A 16,354-nucleotide genomic window follows, 5' to 3' on the forward strand; every position below is an offset into this window, starting at 1 on the left:
AGTTAAAAATGTATTTTAGGCTGGGCATGGTGGCAAACATCTTTCATTTCAGCACTTGGAAGGTACAGGCAGGTAGATCTCTGAGGCCAGCCTAGCTAAACAGTAAGACCCTGTCTTCAAATCAAAAGCAAATGATGTATTTTAAGCTGTAATAGCAGCCTCTTTTTTAGGAAGCACAGAGACTGGTATGCCCTCTCCTTATGTCAAAGCCAGGCGAACTGACAAATGCCTATCTAAGGAGGTATGAAGCTTTACCGAGTGACATGAATTGATTTTCTGCCTTTCAACGGGTCTTACCAAAATTTTGGGCTCTACTAACTCCTCCAGTTACCTATGGTGTCTCTTTATAGAAGAGTAGAAAGTGGACAGAGGGATGACAGGCATGGCAGTGTGTGCCCAGCACTTTGGAAGTGAAGGCAGGAAGATAAGGAGTTCAAGGCTAACCTGGACATATGTGACCTTGCCTCCCATTTAAAAAAAAAAAGTAACAACCACAGGTTTAAAGCGTATTGCATTATTTTGATTATAATATCAAAGATAATCTAGTAAACTAGCGTCACCTTGCTTGTTGAGATTTGAAGGGGCATGAACTGAACACTGACTTTGGGGAGTACACTCTGATTCAAAGATTAGCGTCTTTATTAGGGGCTGAATGTCATCCAAACCATGGTGGAGAGATTCAAAGAGCATTCTTTTTAGGAATCCAGTATTGAAAAGGGAACTTGACCTGGAAAAGAAAAGAATAAATAGAAAACTGGGTTTGAGAAATGTTTATTTTCTTTTTTCTTTTTTTTTTTGAGCTGAGGCCCGAGCCCAGGGCCTTGCACTTACTAGGCGAGCGCTCTACCACTGAGCTAAATCCATAACCCAGAAATGTTTATTTTCTTAAAAAAACATTTTCCATATTAAAATATATAACAAATGATAAGATAGAATAATATTGAAACTCAGGAATTTCTAATTTAGTAGTCTATATAATAATTTCTCACTTTTCTTATCATGTTAGCTCTGTAAACTATTAAGATTAGCCAAAAACTTTCATTCACATAAAATCAGTAAGAATTTTTTGGCCCTCATAAGTTGCAGAGTACTATGAAACATGACGTGGGTATGTGGAGAACACAGTCAAACAGAAAAGACAATTTGACTCCATTAAAAGCCCGTAAAACTCTATAACATAAACAGAACATAATACAAAACATACATTTTCACAGTGTACACCCTAACAAGTAACAGTCAATCTCCATTTTGGTGCCTATGTGAGGACTGTAGTTAAGAAATGGCCCAGGGTGCCACCACCCCTCTAAACCCAGGGCTCGCCTGTTCTACACAGGTAGTTCCAGGCTAGTAGAGGCTACACAGTAAGGTCCCATTTCCATGAGGCTCAGAGGTAACCGCTTGATTAACTGGAGCAGCATAGGCACAGTTGACAAAATGTGAATTCTAAGACAGACCTTCTAATCCTGGCCACCTACTAGCAGAGGAGGTCATCTTGCGTACTGCCTACTGTGCTCTCCAGGACTAGAGTTTGAACTAGAGCCTTATGCATGCTAGACAAGTGCTTGCCCACTGAATCTGTGGGTCTTTGGCCTTTTTTTTTTCTTTCTGTTTTTACCACCCATCTCCCCAACAGTTTCACTAAGTTGCCCAGGCTGGCCTTGAATTCACAGCTGTAGTCCAAAAACTCACTGTATAGCAGGCCTGGACCTTGTGATCCTCTTGCCTCAGGAGTAGCTGTTACTGGCCTACACCATCAGGCCCCATCTTTCCTTCTGAGTCTTACATTGCTTATCATGATACTGTTAATAAAACTTCTCACAAACTTGTCATAGGAATGAGACAGCCTATGTATCATGCCTATGTACATAGTATCTTCACTGAGTAGTAGCTATAAAGTAGTAAATACAGGGGTTGGGGATTTAGCTCAGTGGTAGAGTGCTCGCCTAGCAAGCACAAGGCCCTGGGTTTGATCCCCAGCTCAAAAAAAAAAAAAAAAAGTAGTAAATACAAATATTAAACAGTAAGCATACACTAAAGGATCATTTAAAAGTATAAAATGAGTAGTCAGTGTAAGATATGCTGAGGGGATTATTTAGGTAGAAACACTGAAAGACCTGAAATGGGAAGTCTAACCTAAACTGAGGTTTGGGGAGAGGGAAGAGGCTCTGGATGAGAGTAAGAACATGAATGATGGCTGAGATGGAAGTCAAGGGCAAGACTCAGGCCTGGAAGCTGGAAAAACTAAATTCTGGCCCCAGTTTAATAACAACAACAACAATAATAATATAATAATAAATTTTGGTCAGTTTTAACAAGCACTAAAAAATACCATCCCATAATTTTCTCATTCATAAAATGAGGGAGTTGGCTGGGCTAGATCATCTTTCTGGAGGCAACAACCTGCTAGTCACAGTTTGTGTTCTGTAAGCAGTGAGTAGGGTCACTGTGTGGGAGATGATATAGCTAGGAAAGCACTGGAAGGTAGGGCTGGCTTACTCACTCTCCGACTGTTTCTGAGGGATTCGTTGCATCATGGTGGAGGCGGCAGAATCCCGAGGCTCTTGCACCCAGTACCTGGCAGGTGCGGTGGGAAAACAAGAGGCCCAGTTTCAAACCCAGCAGAGGGTGAGGCCTGACCATGGCTGTCCTCTGCCTTTCACACTGCACCATGGCATGTACAATACCAACAACAAAAACAAATCATAACAAGTTTGAGGCCGGGGCTGAGCTACTGTATGGGACTCTGCCTTCAATAAAAGATTTCTTGTATGTTTAATGAAGTATGTGTGTGGGTATGAGCATGTGAGTGCAGGTGCCTGTGGAGGGTAGTGGTCAGAAGTGGGTGCTGAATTCCCTGGAGCTGGAGTTACAGACAATTGTGAGCCACCTGACGGGTGCGGGGAAGCCGATGCCCACCCTCTGCAAAAGCAGCAAGGGCTCTGAACTGCTGAGACATCTCCTCACCCCAGAGACATCATCTTTCAAAAATAAAACAAAACAGCCTCGTTCTTACTATTTAGACACAGGTTATTTAGTTTGGAGATCCAGCTTATCCTTTGCTCTACTATCTTTTAGAAAACTAGAGGAAATCTGAAAATACCTCGGGTTCACAGGTGAAGGGGAGTCATTTTGCTTAGACTTCAAAGCTGACAACCAGTAAATCAACCCTGAATACTGTGTTTAGGCACATACCACAGAGGCCCGAGTTCTATTGCAGTCTTGCCAGGCATGCTTCCGTGACAGTTACAGGGCAGCTGTCTATATGGGTTTTCTGGAAAAACAAAACGTAAAAATATGAAAATAAATGACAAATGTAAGTGGCATAACTGTTACATTAATAACTAGATACTGAGGACCTACTGTGGACCAGTACTGTGCTAAGAATTTTCTGTGTATTTGAAAACTTAATCCTTACAGGTGGAAATGTTGGCAGCATTGAGCAGTGTGGATGGAATTAATTAAGAATGGGTGATGTTGAGAAAGCAGATGTTTTTGTTCAGAAGTGTGCCCAGTGCCATACTGTGAGAAAGGAGGCAAGTTTAAGGCTGGACCAAATCTCCCTGGTCTGCCTGGGTAGAAGCCAGTTCAGGCCTCCTGGATTCTCTTCAAAGAGCGAAGGCATCACCTGGGAGATGATACTGGGTGGAGTATTTGGAGAATCCTAGAGAGTACATCCCTGGAACAAAAGTGACTAAGAAGAAGGGAGAAAGGGTAGACCTAATGGCTTGTCTTAAAACCTAAGTTAAAAAAACAAAGAAGCACGCTGAAGCAAGGGAAAAATACTGGCAATTTATACAGCAAGGGAGAGACAACTTGAATTTATAAAGAGTTCTCAGAAATTCATATTCAAGGCTGAAGAGACAGCTCAGCAGTAAGAGCACTGGCTGCTCTTCCAGAGGACTTGGGTTCGATTCCCAGCACCCACAGAGGCTCACAATTGTCTGTAACTCCAGTTCCAGGAGATCCAATCTTTCTTCCAGCCCCTGCAGGTACCAGACACATACCAAGATATATAAGTAGGCAAAACACCCTTATACATTAAAAAAATTCACGTTAACAAATACCAAGAACTTAAGAAGACAACAGTGGGTAAGACTGTTACTGTGTCCCAAGAAAGCAATCACACAGTGTTCTAAGAGCACGAGCTGCCGTTTTCCCTGTGTTCTAAGGCCTGGCATACAGCAGGGACTCAAAACACTTACATTTAGCCAGAAACATGAAAATAATTTTTATAAAATTAATAATTTATAATAGTCTAGACACATAGGCAATCTGATTTATGCTCCTAAAATGAGTTAACAGTGGAAAAACCTATGTTATCTCTAGATGCTTCAAGAAAGGGCCAGGCAAGAGTGCTTCAGCTCCCAGCAGTACCGTTTGAAAGGCAAGCACAGTGTGCCCAGTTAGGATGTGAGGAAGGCCTGCTCACAGAGGGCTTCCACGCCATGGCCATCCGGGGACTTCAACTCACCTTCCACCATGTTCCCATCCTTCTGAAAAATCCTCTCTTCGCACCACTGGCAGTGGATGAGGTACTGGATTTTCTTGGTAGTCTCATCTGCTGATGTAGGCCCCCTTAAGACTCTCACAACTACCAGCACGAAGTGTTCCAGGGCCACTGCAAACAGCACTTCTATACCTTTGTTGCATCTCGCTGCAGCTCTGTTCAAAACCAAAAAAGCCACAAACTATTTTCCCGGCTCTCCACTTTCTTTGTGTAGCTCTGTACTGACAGAACTAACCTGGACAGCAAACTAGGGTGGACTGGGAGAAAGTCCATCTTTAGTAGCAGTGATTTCAAAGGCTCATTACCACAGCCACATACAAACTGAAATGCAGGAAATGAGGGTTGTTGGGCAAGGTCTCTAGACATTTCAAAACCCTTTAGAATAGCCTTGTAATAGGACTGCATCTCTGTCATTCAGCATGACTATCCTCTGTAGTCACAATAACTAGTCTGAGTTTAATCTATTTTTCCCCCCAAAAAAGCGTCTTCCAAATCCTATGTATTTATTGAATACTGACTATATGCAGGATTATATGTTAGCTGGATATGCAGTGAAAAATAGTCAGAGTCCTTTCCTCCAGTAGTTTTACAGATTCTCTGGATTAAGATCTACAAGATACACCATTTCCAAACTTGCTCTTATGAACGCTTTGAGTACCCAGCATCATGTGCAAACTGGGCATCAGGTTGTTGCTCACCTAACATGCTTAAGACCTATGAAGACTAACAACCAGCAATTATGCTGAGGTAGGAATTTTCATCTGAATGCTGCAGAACTTGTGTTTGGGTTTGCAAGTGAATGGGCCGATCATCCATTATTGATACTTTAAGGGACAAATTGCACCGCTATTAAGTTATTCTTACGGGGGCTGGAGAGATGGGTTGCTGCTCTTTGCAGAAAACCTAGTTCATTTCCCAGCACCCAAATGGTGGCTCACAACCACCTATAACTCTAGTTCCAGAGGATCTGATACCCTCTTCTGACCCTGGTGGGTTTCTGCATGTATGTGGCGCATGTACATACATACATACACACACACACACACACACACACACACACACACGTAAATATTGAAAAAAGTATTTTTTGTAGCATAAAATTCTGTACAAAGTAGGTAATAGTCTTCCTTCATTTTGATACTTTTAAAAAAAGATTTATTTATTTATTATGTATACAGAAGAGGGCACCAGATCTCATTACAGATGGTTGTGAGTCACCATGTGGGTGCTGGGAATTGAACTCAGGACCTCTGGAAGAGCAGTCAGTGCTCTTAACCTCTGAGCCATCTCTCCAGCCCCCATTTTGATACTTTTGAACTCCTAGGGAGATACAGAAAGATCTTCCTGTTTTACAAGGTCATTTTTGGAATCAAGTTAGAGGCCATCATTCCATTCAGACTACTGAAGATGAAATGGTCTTCTGCTTCTCCTTTGATGTTGCTACCTCTCTTTACTGCTATAATCATCGAGTTAAGACAGGTCTGAAATTAATTCCCACTTTCATTATTTCAGATATCAACATTTAAGTTCTAACAAAACACAAGAATAACAGGCCATCAGAATTGCTCAGTGGGTGAAGGTGCTTGTTGCCAAGCCTGATAACTGAGGTGATTCCCAGAACCCACATGGTGGAAGGAGAGAACTGACTATCCCAAGCTGTTCTCTGACCTCCACACATGCACCTACACAAACCACACAAAATAAATGAATACATGTAAAAAAAAGAAAGAAAGAAAGAGACCACAAAATTAAAACCACTAAAATAAATCAAATCAAAATTACATATAAGGGATATAGAATTAAAAAATTCATGCACTATTTTAAAAAGTAAACAATCATTCATAGTATCATTCTCTTCAAAATCACAAGTCACACCAAAACATATGAGGTCACCATTGGCAATCTGGTACCTTGCCACAGCAGCTACGACAATTCTGGCTGCTAGCTCCTTGTAATACTCTGTTCGGACAATGTTACATCCATAGTGACGCCGGGCAACATGCTGTGCCTTGGCATATAAGGAGCTGATATCTGTAGAAGTCACTGATACTATGCCAAGGTTTCTTACATTTCTGAATGCAGAGTCTAGGTAGTTCACTGATGTCCCAAATGGGTCTAGGTGTCTAAAATCAGAAAGAAAATACACAGATCTGAGTTTACATCAGTAGTCCACATTTTACCAATATTATTCTAATGATAAAATTCCACAGATTCAAAAGTAGCTTGCAAGTCAGGTGTGATGGCAACACACCTGTAATCCTAGCACTCAGGAGGTGGAGGCAGGAGAACTTCCAGTTTGAAGCCAGCCTAGGCTAACGGGAAGACTGTCTCAAAAAACTGAAGGAAAAAAGTACTTTGCCAATCTCTTTTAAATACTTAATTATGTTTTTAAAATACATAACAAAATAGTCAATGACATGTCAAACACACGGGAACAAATTAGCCTAAGAAGAAAAGTTCATTCCCAGGAAGTCTGAATTGTTCTTATTGGATATCTCAGGCCAAGACCAAAAACTGTATTAAAACAAACCACAAGTGTCTTTAATTTGAAGGCACCCATCTCCAGCAGCCCTGTTTAATCTACATCTGACAAATGTTCTTCACTTACATGAAATCAAAAGACCTCAGGTGCATCAACACATTGGCATCCATCCTGGTCACCTGGATATCACCAAGAGTACCATCTTCTTCCAGGGCATCACCCTCTTCCTTTTCCTCACTGTCTACCACCACTTTCAATTTGTTTAAATGGCAGTTTTTCTGAATCAAACTCACAGAGTTTTCATTCAAGTCATTAATTGTAACTTTGACTGCATTTCCAAGGTGTTTTGCCCACTGTAATCCCATTATTCCTTGGAAGAAATGGAAGAGAAGACAATCTTTAAATTAAATACATTTAAGTTATAATAACTAATGACTAAAAAGGTAGGTGTTTTAAAAGTAACACACACACACACACACACACCCCTTCCAAATCTTCACGTCTTTATGAATCCCAGAGTACAGAATGCTAAGAGGGCAATACCCTGCTGGAAAGGAAGATGGTAAGTTGAATGTTCTGCTGCTCAAATTTACCCTCAAGGACCAGAAAAATAACAAAGACAATGTGTTTTGATTGTAGCCCTGGCTGTCCTGGAACTCCTGTCCTTAAATTCACAGAGATCCACCTGCCTCTGACTTCCAAGTGTCAGAATCAAAGTCGTGAGCCACCACTCTGGCTGGCTATGAGACATGAATCCTCTTGTTTCTGCCTCCTGCATGCAGGGGTTACAGTCATGCACTAATACGCTCATCTCTCCTAAATATGAAAACTAACTTCCAGGCCAATGAGCAGCTTAAAAGGTGGAAGTGTTCTCTGAGAGCTAGACATTCTGATCTTGAGCCCAGAACCCACGGTGGAAGGAGAAAACTGACTCCCCAAAGTCTTCCTCTGACCCTCCCTGCCACACGCACGCCTGCATTCTCACAGATGCACAATAACAAAACGAAAGAAAGAAGAAATAACCTTTCTTGACCAAAGTTTTCAGACAGCATACAAAGAGAGCCCTGCAGTGTGGGGAGCAACTCTGCTTAGGCCACAAGAGCTCCATCAGGTGGCTCTTCTCATGGCTTCCCAGAGCTACTAGAGAGGGCAGAGGACATTTCCAGCTGGAGATGGTGATAGAAACCTGACTGACAGGGATCTCTAACACCCTCTCTGAAGTACCGACATCCTCTACTTCACAAATGAAAAGAAAATCTCATCTACTGTTAGGGCCGCTAGGTAACTGTGTTCAGACTCTCACAATCCACTTGTGGGGTAAGTTCTACGACTGTCATTTCAGGGGAACAAATGTGCAGAGAGACTACCACAGAGCTGCCAACAATTTACAAAGACATATTAAAAAGAAAAGTATTATAGTGACTGCTCTGCTTTTGATGATGCTGGTCCAGGTTTCCAGAAGGTGGTTGAAAAGCCAATAAAAAATGCTGCCAGATACAGCAGTTTATAAAAATGTTGAATATACCTTTTGCAGGCATTAGCTTTCATAATTTCAGGTTTTAAAAGGTAAAGCACAGAATATGTAAGGAAAACATGGCAATAAATTAGGAAAGAGGATCATATTATGAAGGTGGCACTAAATTGTGGTGGAGCACTTTGGACTTCAGGCAGTCAAGATGCATGCTGTTGACTGAGAAGTAACATCAACATATATAACTCAGAAAAACAGCTGTTTGCCAATGGAAAAGACTGGAAACACAGACTATTGCAATAGACTGGTCATTAAGTGGTAGATGTGGATGGGGAAAGGAGTATGAGTTATAATACTAAAGATAAATCAGGCCGGGCATGGTGGCATACGCCTTTAATCCTGGCACTAGGGAGACAGATGTCTGTGAGTTCAAGACCAGCTTGGTGTACATAAGAGTTCCAGGTCAGCCCGAGCAATGCAGTGCGTCGCTGCTTCAAAACTAAACAAAACACACACACACACACACACACACACACACACACACACAAAACCCAAATCAGAACAAAGTTGGTAGCTAATTTGAGATCGAATTAGTGGTGAAAAAGAGTGAATAAAAAAGAGTTGGGGAAGACTCAGAAGGACAAACATAGTATGTACTCACTCATAAGTGGATACTAGATGTGAGGGAAGGGATGGCCAACTGCAACCTACAGCTCCAGAGAGGCTAACTAACAGGGAAAGACCTTAGGAGGGACACATGGATGACCCTGTGAAGGAGAAGTGGATGAGATCTACATGAGCGGACTGGGAGTGAGGGGGAGGGGTGAAAACATAGGGAAATGGGAGGGTCAAGCTGGAACAGGGACAGAGTGGGAAGGCAGGGAGGGAGATACCATGATAGATGGGGACATCATGGGAATAGGAAGAGGCAGGGTGCTGGGGAGGCTCTCAGGAATCCACAAGGTTGACCCCACCTGGGGTGCTGGCAGTGGTCCAGAGGGTGCTTAGACTGGTCTACTCTGGTGACCAGTCTAGTGAATACCCTAACCACCATCATAGAGCCTTTGTCCAGCGACTGATGGAGGCAGATGGAGAGATCCATGGCTAGGCACCAGGCTGAGCTCTGGGAATCCAACTGATGAGAGACAGGAGAGATACTGCAGGTGGGGGACATTGAGATCATGATGGGAGGACGTGCAGAGATGACCGGCCACACTAGTGGAAGCCCATGAACTGTGGACTGGTGGCTGTGGAACCCATGGGACTGGACTAGGCCCTCTGGATACGGAAGACGGTTGTTTGGCTCCAACTGTTAGGGGGCACCCAGACTGGGGGATCGGGATCCATCCCTGGTGCATGGGCAGGCTTCTAGGAGCCCAGAGCCTTGCACAGCCTTGGTGCAGTGGGGAGGGGCTTGGACTGGCCTAGGCTCAGTGTGCCGGGCTCTGCTGACTCCCCACGGGAGACCTTGATTTGGGGGATGTGGGGATGTGAGGTGGCCTGGGAGAGAGGGCTGGGGGTGGGAGGACAGAGGAGATGAGATCTGTGGGTGGTATGTAAAATGGGTAGAAAGTTTCTTTATAAAGAAAAATGGAAAAAAAAAGAGCTGGGGAAGATAGCTCAGTCAGTAAAATGCTTGTATACAAACGTGAGGGTGTGAGGTTTGATCCTCCATTCCACGAGAAGCCACGTGTAACAAGTAAGGCTCTGTAAGCCAAACTCTGGGAGGTGGAGATAGGGCTCCCGAGGCTTGTTGGCTGGCCAGTCTAGACAACTCAGTGAGCTCCACCCGAGTTCACAAAGAGTCCCAGACTCAAAATACAAGGTAGAGAGCAACTGAGGAAGATAGTCAGTGTTGACCTCTGACCTCTGCACACACGCATCCACATGCACACATACATACAGACAAAAATAACATTTAAATGGCTCAGCTTAGAAAAATTATTTATTACTGCTACCATTTTAAATGGATGTATTACCACATTAGAGTAGCATGTGATGAAACCAGGACTTGAACCCAGGGACTTTGGCCCCAAAGTCCATGCTTTTAAATGCTTTTACTCCTAGTATATACCTCCCAAGACTGTAATTCCGTTAATCTTTATGAAGATATGCACCGAGCACAAATGGCCTTTCAGGAATTCCTGTTTCTATTTTCTTTTCTCTATTGTTAAAGGTCTTTGGAGAAAAACGGTTTTCATTTCACTGAAACTAGCATTGTGCATGGTGGCTAGAATCCTAGCACTGGGAGACGGTTGCAAGAGGAGCAGCAGTTCAAGGACAGCTTGGGCTAAATAGTCAGTTCTAGACCAGCCTAGTAACAGAGAGATCCAGTCTTAGAAAGCTAAAAGTAGAAGAAAATAAAAGGCCGAAGGCTAGGCAATGAGCATCCAAACACACAGAAAGGCTGGTGAGGTGGCTCAGCAGGTAAGAGCACTTGCCTTGAAAGCCAAACTACCCGAGTCTGGCTCCCAGAAACCATGGTGGAATGAGAGAACCAGCTCTTGACAGGTGTCTTTTGACCCACCCACATACATACCCACACACTTTCTCACAATAATAAAAAATAAGTGGAAAACACAAAAAAACGATATTAGCTATTACCTCACTACAGTGGACAAATATTCTTCAAAATTTTTTCTGGCTAGGTGTGGTGGTGCACCCCTTTAATCCCAGCACTTGAGGGGCAGAGGCAGGCAGATCTGAGCTCAATGGCTAGCCTGGTCTTCACTCTGTTAAAAAAAAAAAAAAAAAACAAACCCATTGTTTTTCCTTCCTGTCAGACATGGTAGCCTATAGTGTAATCCTAGTACTTGGGAGGTAGGCACAGGAGAGTCAGGAGTTCAAGGTCATACTCAGTCATATAGCCAGTTCAAGGCCAGCCTGAGCCACATTTGAATTAGAACAACTTGGAAAAATATAGGTTATAGGAGTATGTTACAGAAACCATGATGAGACAATAAAAATCTAGATGGCTAGAAATTATGTGTCAAAAACCTGATTCTGTCAATAAATACCACATAAGCACATATGCATGTTCGTGCATGCAAAAAGACACACAGACACACACACATACACATTCTCTCTCTCTCACTTTTTTTTTCTGAGACAGGGTTTCTCTGTGTAGCTTTGCATCTTTTCCTGGAATTTACTTGACAGCCCAGGCTGGCCTCGAACTCACAGAGATCCACCTGGCTCTGCCTCCCCGAGTGCTGGGATTAAAGGCGTGTGCCACCAACCTGGCTTCTTTCTCACTTACACACTCAAAATGACAGGAGACCATAGAAGAGACTTAGCTGGGCATGATGGTGCATACCTTTAATTCCAGGCAGAGGAAGGTGGAATTCAGAATCTCTGCATTTGAGGCCAGCCTGGGGTACACAGCCAAAGCTACACAGTTAGACTCTGTGTCAAAAGAACATAATAGCAACAATAACAGAGACAATGAAAATATAGACTCTTTGGATTCTGATTTGAATTTTAAAATGTTTAGATGTCTGAATTAATCTTAATTTTCTAGGTCTGATAATGTTATTATAGCTTTAAAGAAATTTCTTCTGAGTATGGAGGAATGTCCTGTAATCTCAGCATATGGGAGCTGAGGCAGGAGGGTCAGGAGCTGAAGGTCAGCCACACATTGATGGGAGAGGGTGAGGGCTTATTTTTTTAAGTAATCCTACTTAAGTTTTTACATAAAATAATATGTCCAGGATTTGTTTTAAATTAATGGAATAAAGAGACTAATGTAAGAAATCTGAACTTATGGAGATATCGCTAAAACAAGATTGAACATGAGTAAATTATTTTTGAAGTGCCAATGTTATACTGTTTACTTTTGTATAGAATCTTTTTGAAAATTTTCATAAAAAATTGAAAATCTTACCTTGGATCTTAAATTTTTTTACATGAAAATTTGAATTTTTCTTTCCTCTGGTTTTTTTTTTTTTTTGAGTCAGGGTCATACTATGTATCTCTGGCCATCCTGGAACTCACTATGTAGACAAGGCTGGCCTTGGACTCACAGGAATTCACCGCCTCTGCTTCCCGAATGCTGGGATTAAAGGTGAGTGCTACCACGTGCAGCTCATGAAAACATTTTGCTAGACATGAAGACATTATACAGGGGCTGGAATTAAGAGCAATGGCTGCTTTTCTAGAGGTCCTAGCACTCACACTGTGGCTCACATCCATCTCTAACACCATTTCCAGAGGATCTGATGCCCTCTTCTGGCCTCTGAAAGTACTGCATGGATTTGATACATACATCTATGCAGGCAAAATACATCTAAAAATAAATTTGAAAATTAAATTTTTCTTTTACTTACCAGTGGCTCCAAAGGCATCCAAACACTCCAAAGGTTTTCTTTCCTCAGCCAAAGCAGCCAATGTACAGAATATTATTTGACTAGAAAGAAGAAGTAATCTGAAGTAACTTTGCTGTAGTATGGTTTCAACTTTGTAGAACAAAGAACATACCTATATGCCATGTATAGACTCCCAAATTGATAGTTCAAGACCTCTAAGTTTGTGAGGTTAAACTAGGAATCTAACTGAATTCTATTTAACAAGTATCCGTTTATTTAATAAATAAAACTTTCCATCATTCTGTACAGGTTTAGTAACAGAAAATTAGGTCTATTTTATTCTTTGACTGAAAAATTCATTGTCTGAAAAAATAAATATTCTGAGAAAATGTTAAAATAGATGATTTTAATTAATCTTAATGCTTATAAACACAGAGGTTGAAAGAGATACATCTGAAGAGTCTCTTGCTCTATTTTCAGTCAGTCTTACCGATTTAGTTTCATTTTGGGATTAAAATATGAATCTGTTTTCTGAGGTATCGAGTAATTAGGACAAACTTGTATATCTGTGTCTGCCTCCTTCAAAATTTCATTAGATGATTTGGCAGTAGAAGCTAAAATGGAAGAAAGAAGAGATTTCAGGGTAATTAAAAATAATGCTAAATATTCAACAGAACATATTTTAAAAAGTAACTTTATATTATTTTGTGCTAAAGCAAATAATTTGGTAGATATAAAAAACAAAAACCCAAAAGAAAGCCACAGAACAAATGTATTCAATTGTCTGTGGAAGAGCTGTGCCTAGGTAGGTATTTGGTGAATGCAAGGAGGTTGACTCACTTAAAATTCTGATTGTGTACCACATCACTGTATCAGTATTATAAAACCCAAGAAAACCTTCAGATAGCACAAAATCCTAACAGTTTTATGGCTCATTAAGTACTACATTATGCTCTCACAGGCTGGCCAAGGGGTGTATTGAAATACTATAGAAATTGAGCATTTGTATGTTTGCTTTCCATTAGAGGTCTAAATAAGAATCTCGGTATTTTCTGAACCCTTAAACTTGAGAACACTGGGGAGGCAATGTTTCCCTGCCTCCTTGTGAATCTAGGGGTGGAACTTAGCTCACCAGGCATGCATAGAAGGACTTTTACCCATTAAGCAATCTCATGGCCCCCACTTTCCCATTAATTACAATTTTAAACTAAACTGCATCCAATGGCTATTAAGTAATGGAAGGAACATTTTATATTTAGTATATATCATAATCCTTTAGCTATAATCTCAAATGGAATGCTGATGTGAAAATATATGCATATATATTTCAAATATTTAAGAGGTAAGACATATGTAATATTTGGAAAAATAATTATATCCTTTATTTATCCTTTTTTGGCCAATATTATATTTGAGACATATCTCCCCCCCCCCCCAGGGTTTCTCTGTGTAGCTTTGCGCCTTTCCTGGATCTCACTCTGTAGACCAGGTTGGTCTCGAACTCACAGAGATCTGCCTGACTCTGCCTCCTGAGTGCTGGGATTAGAGGCGTGCGCCACCACCACCCAGCATATTTCCTCTTCTATTACATCAAGAAAACTTTTCTAATGTTGTGTATCCTTCTATACTCACTGAAGATGCTTGCCTTGTATCAGCTCTTGCAAATGATATCCTGTGAGAAAATGAAAGGATTCTTGGCCCTAAGGGCTAACCTAATTCTTGACATTTTATATTACTCAGAATAAAGGTCTTTTCCACTAGGCATCTTGTTCCCAGTATTTTCCACAATAACAGTTACTGATATAAAAAAAAAAAAGTCCTATGACTATAATTCTATAATTTCTCATTATAGATAATTCTAAACTTTTTCATTGAGCTACCTAGTTTGGCTGGGTGTGGTGGTGCACGCCTTTAATCCCAGCACTTGGGAGATAGAGGCAGGTGGATTTCTGTGAGTTCCAGGCCAGCCTGGTCTGCAGAGACTCTGTCTGGAACAACCGCCTACGTTAAAAAGACAGCTAGCTAGTTGAGCATAAGTACCCCTTGCAGTCTTTATAACATTCATCAGTATCTCTTGAGAACAGCTGAGTGTTACTGGAAACCTCACATCAAGAAAAACCATGACGTTATGGATTACTTGTCAACCAAATAATTTCGTTCAGTCAGTATATTTTATTTGCTTAATGTCTGAAAAGAATAACTAGATCATTTTATTTAAGGACCTAATTATTACTATGGTAATGGGATTGTGTAACTTACCAGCAATATACCTGGATTTAGTTTCTCCTTTATTCACATGGCGCTTAACATGCCCTAGCATGTCAGTTCTTCTGGTGATGGTTGCTGAACAAATGATGCAGTGATAATGGGCACCCAGTTTACTGGACAGCTGTCAAATAGAGCATTGAATTTAAACAGGTTACTAAGGCAATGAAATGGAAGTCTCAGGCGGTAGTATGTTCATGAGTACTGGATTTATAACAGTATAGAAGGTGATGTAATTTCTTGAAGTAACTCTGAAAGGATAACTTCAAGTGACCCTTATATATGCTTTATTATAGTAGGCCACACATTCTCTTTCCTAGTTTTTCATTCATTCTGTTATAAATCATTGCACTGTTGTTTATATAAGCCACACTTATTGATGGCATGATGTTAGCAGTGGTGCTGCCGCTAAGTTTAACCGGCCTTAATTTTTAACAATATCTGTATTTAGCAACCCGCTCTTTAGATTTTTTGAAAATTTAGCCAGGTCTAATATCCCATTTCAGAATGAGCAATCTACCTTTCAGGAAGTAGGCTGTGGACAAGATGGTTCAGCACGTAAAAGTATTTGCCCTACAAGCCTGGTGACTTGAGTTTGATCTTTGGAAACCATGGTGGAAGGAGAGAACTGACTCCTGAAAGTTGTCCTCTGACCTAGACAGGTGTGCTGTAAAAGGAGCATGTCTGCTCTCTCTCTCTCTCTTTCTCTCTCTCTCTCTCTCTCTCTCTCACACACACACACACACACACACACACACACACACATAAATAAATAAAAAAGAAAAAAAATTCTAGTTTCACAAATTTCCTTAGAGCTGGAAACAAAAAGACTATTCTCCTCCAGTGGTTCCTTCTTAGCCTCTTCTACGTCTCTAGTGCAGGCACCTTAGATGACACATCACTGGTATGGGCTATCAAAACACTACATTGTTCCTTAAAGTAAATGACAATCATATTAAAAGATACTTTGGTGACTTTGTTTTGTTTTTGTGGTACTCATGCATGCTGATCAAGTACCATGCAACTAGAGTCTATCTACAGCTCTAGGAACACCTTCTCACACTTGATTATTCAAAAAAGAACAAAGGAGAAATGAACAACGAGAATCCAACAGAGAAGGGGAAGTGGCTCAGTGGGTAGAGCAACTGCTGTGCAAACATGCATCCGAGCTTGGCTCCGGGGCACCTACAGGAAAAGCCAGTCCCAGTGCTGGGGAGGTAGAGACGGCAGACCCTTAGAGCTCAATGGCTGTCCAGCTTCAGTGAGAGACTATATCCAAAAATAAGGATGAGTACAACTGAGGAAGACACCGAGCCAAACTCTGG

At 41.3% G+C, this 16,354-nt stretch overlaps 1 protein-coding gene and 1 pseudogene across 3 annotated transcripts in view; one reads left to right on the plus strand and one right to left on the minus strand.

Moving 5' to 3' along the window:
• The window catches only part of Trmt1l (tRNA methyltransferase 1 like), a 31,692-nt gene that overhangs the window by 3,523 nt on the left and 11,815 nt on the right, over positions 1–16,354 (minus strand). For all 3 annotated transcript variants that reach the window (XM_036202242.1, XM_036202243.1, XM_036202241.1), the window contains exons 5-12: positions 15,024–15,153; positions 13,255–13,378; positions 12,786–12,865; positions 7,116–7,359; positions 6,418–6,630; positions 4,472–4,662; positions 3,193–3,271; positions 561–727 (exon numbers count right to left, since the gene is read on the minus strand). In XM_036202242.1, the coding sequence (XP_036058135.1) occupies positions 561–727; positions 3,193–3,271; positions 4,472–4,662; positions 6,418–6,630; positions 7,116–7,359; positions 12,786–12,865; positions 13,255–13,378; positions 15,024–15,153 (1,228 nt within the window). The remainder of the gene's footprint in view (positions 1–560; positions 728–3,192; positions 3,272–4,471; positions 4,663–6,417; positions 6,631–7,115; positions 7,360–12,785; positions 12,866–13,254; positions 13,379–15,023; positions 15,154–16,354) is intronic.
• On the plus strand, positions 3,465–3,741 carry LOC118593044 (annotated as a pseudogene).

Source organism: Onychomys torridus, chromosome 11 (assembly GCF_903995425.1).
Source record: "Onychomys torridus chromosome 11, mOncTor1.1, whole genome shotgun sequence".
NCBI classification, from domain to species: domain Eukaryota; kingdom Metazoa; phylum Chordata; class Mammalia; order Rodentia; family Cricetidae; genus Onychomys; species Onychomys torridus.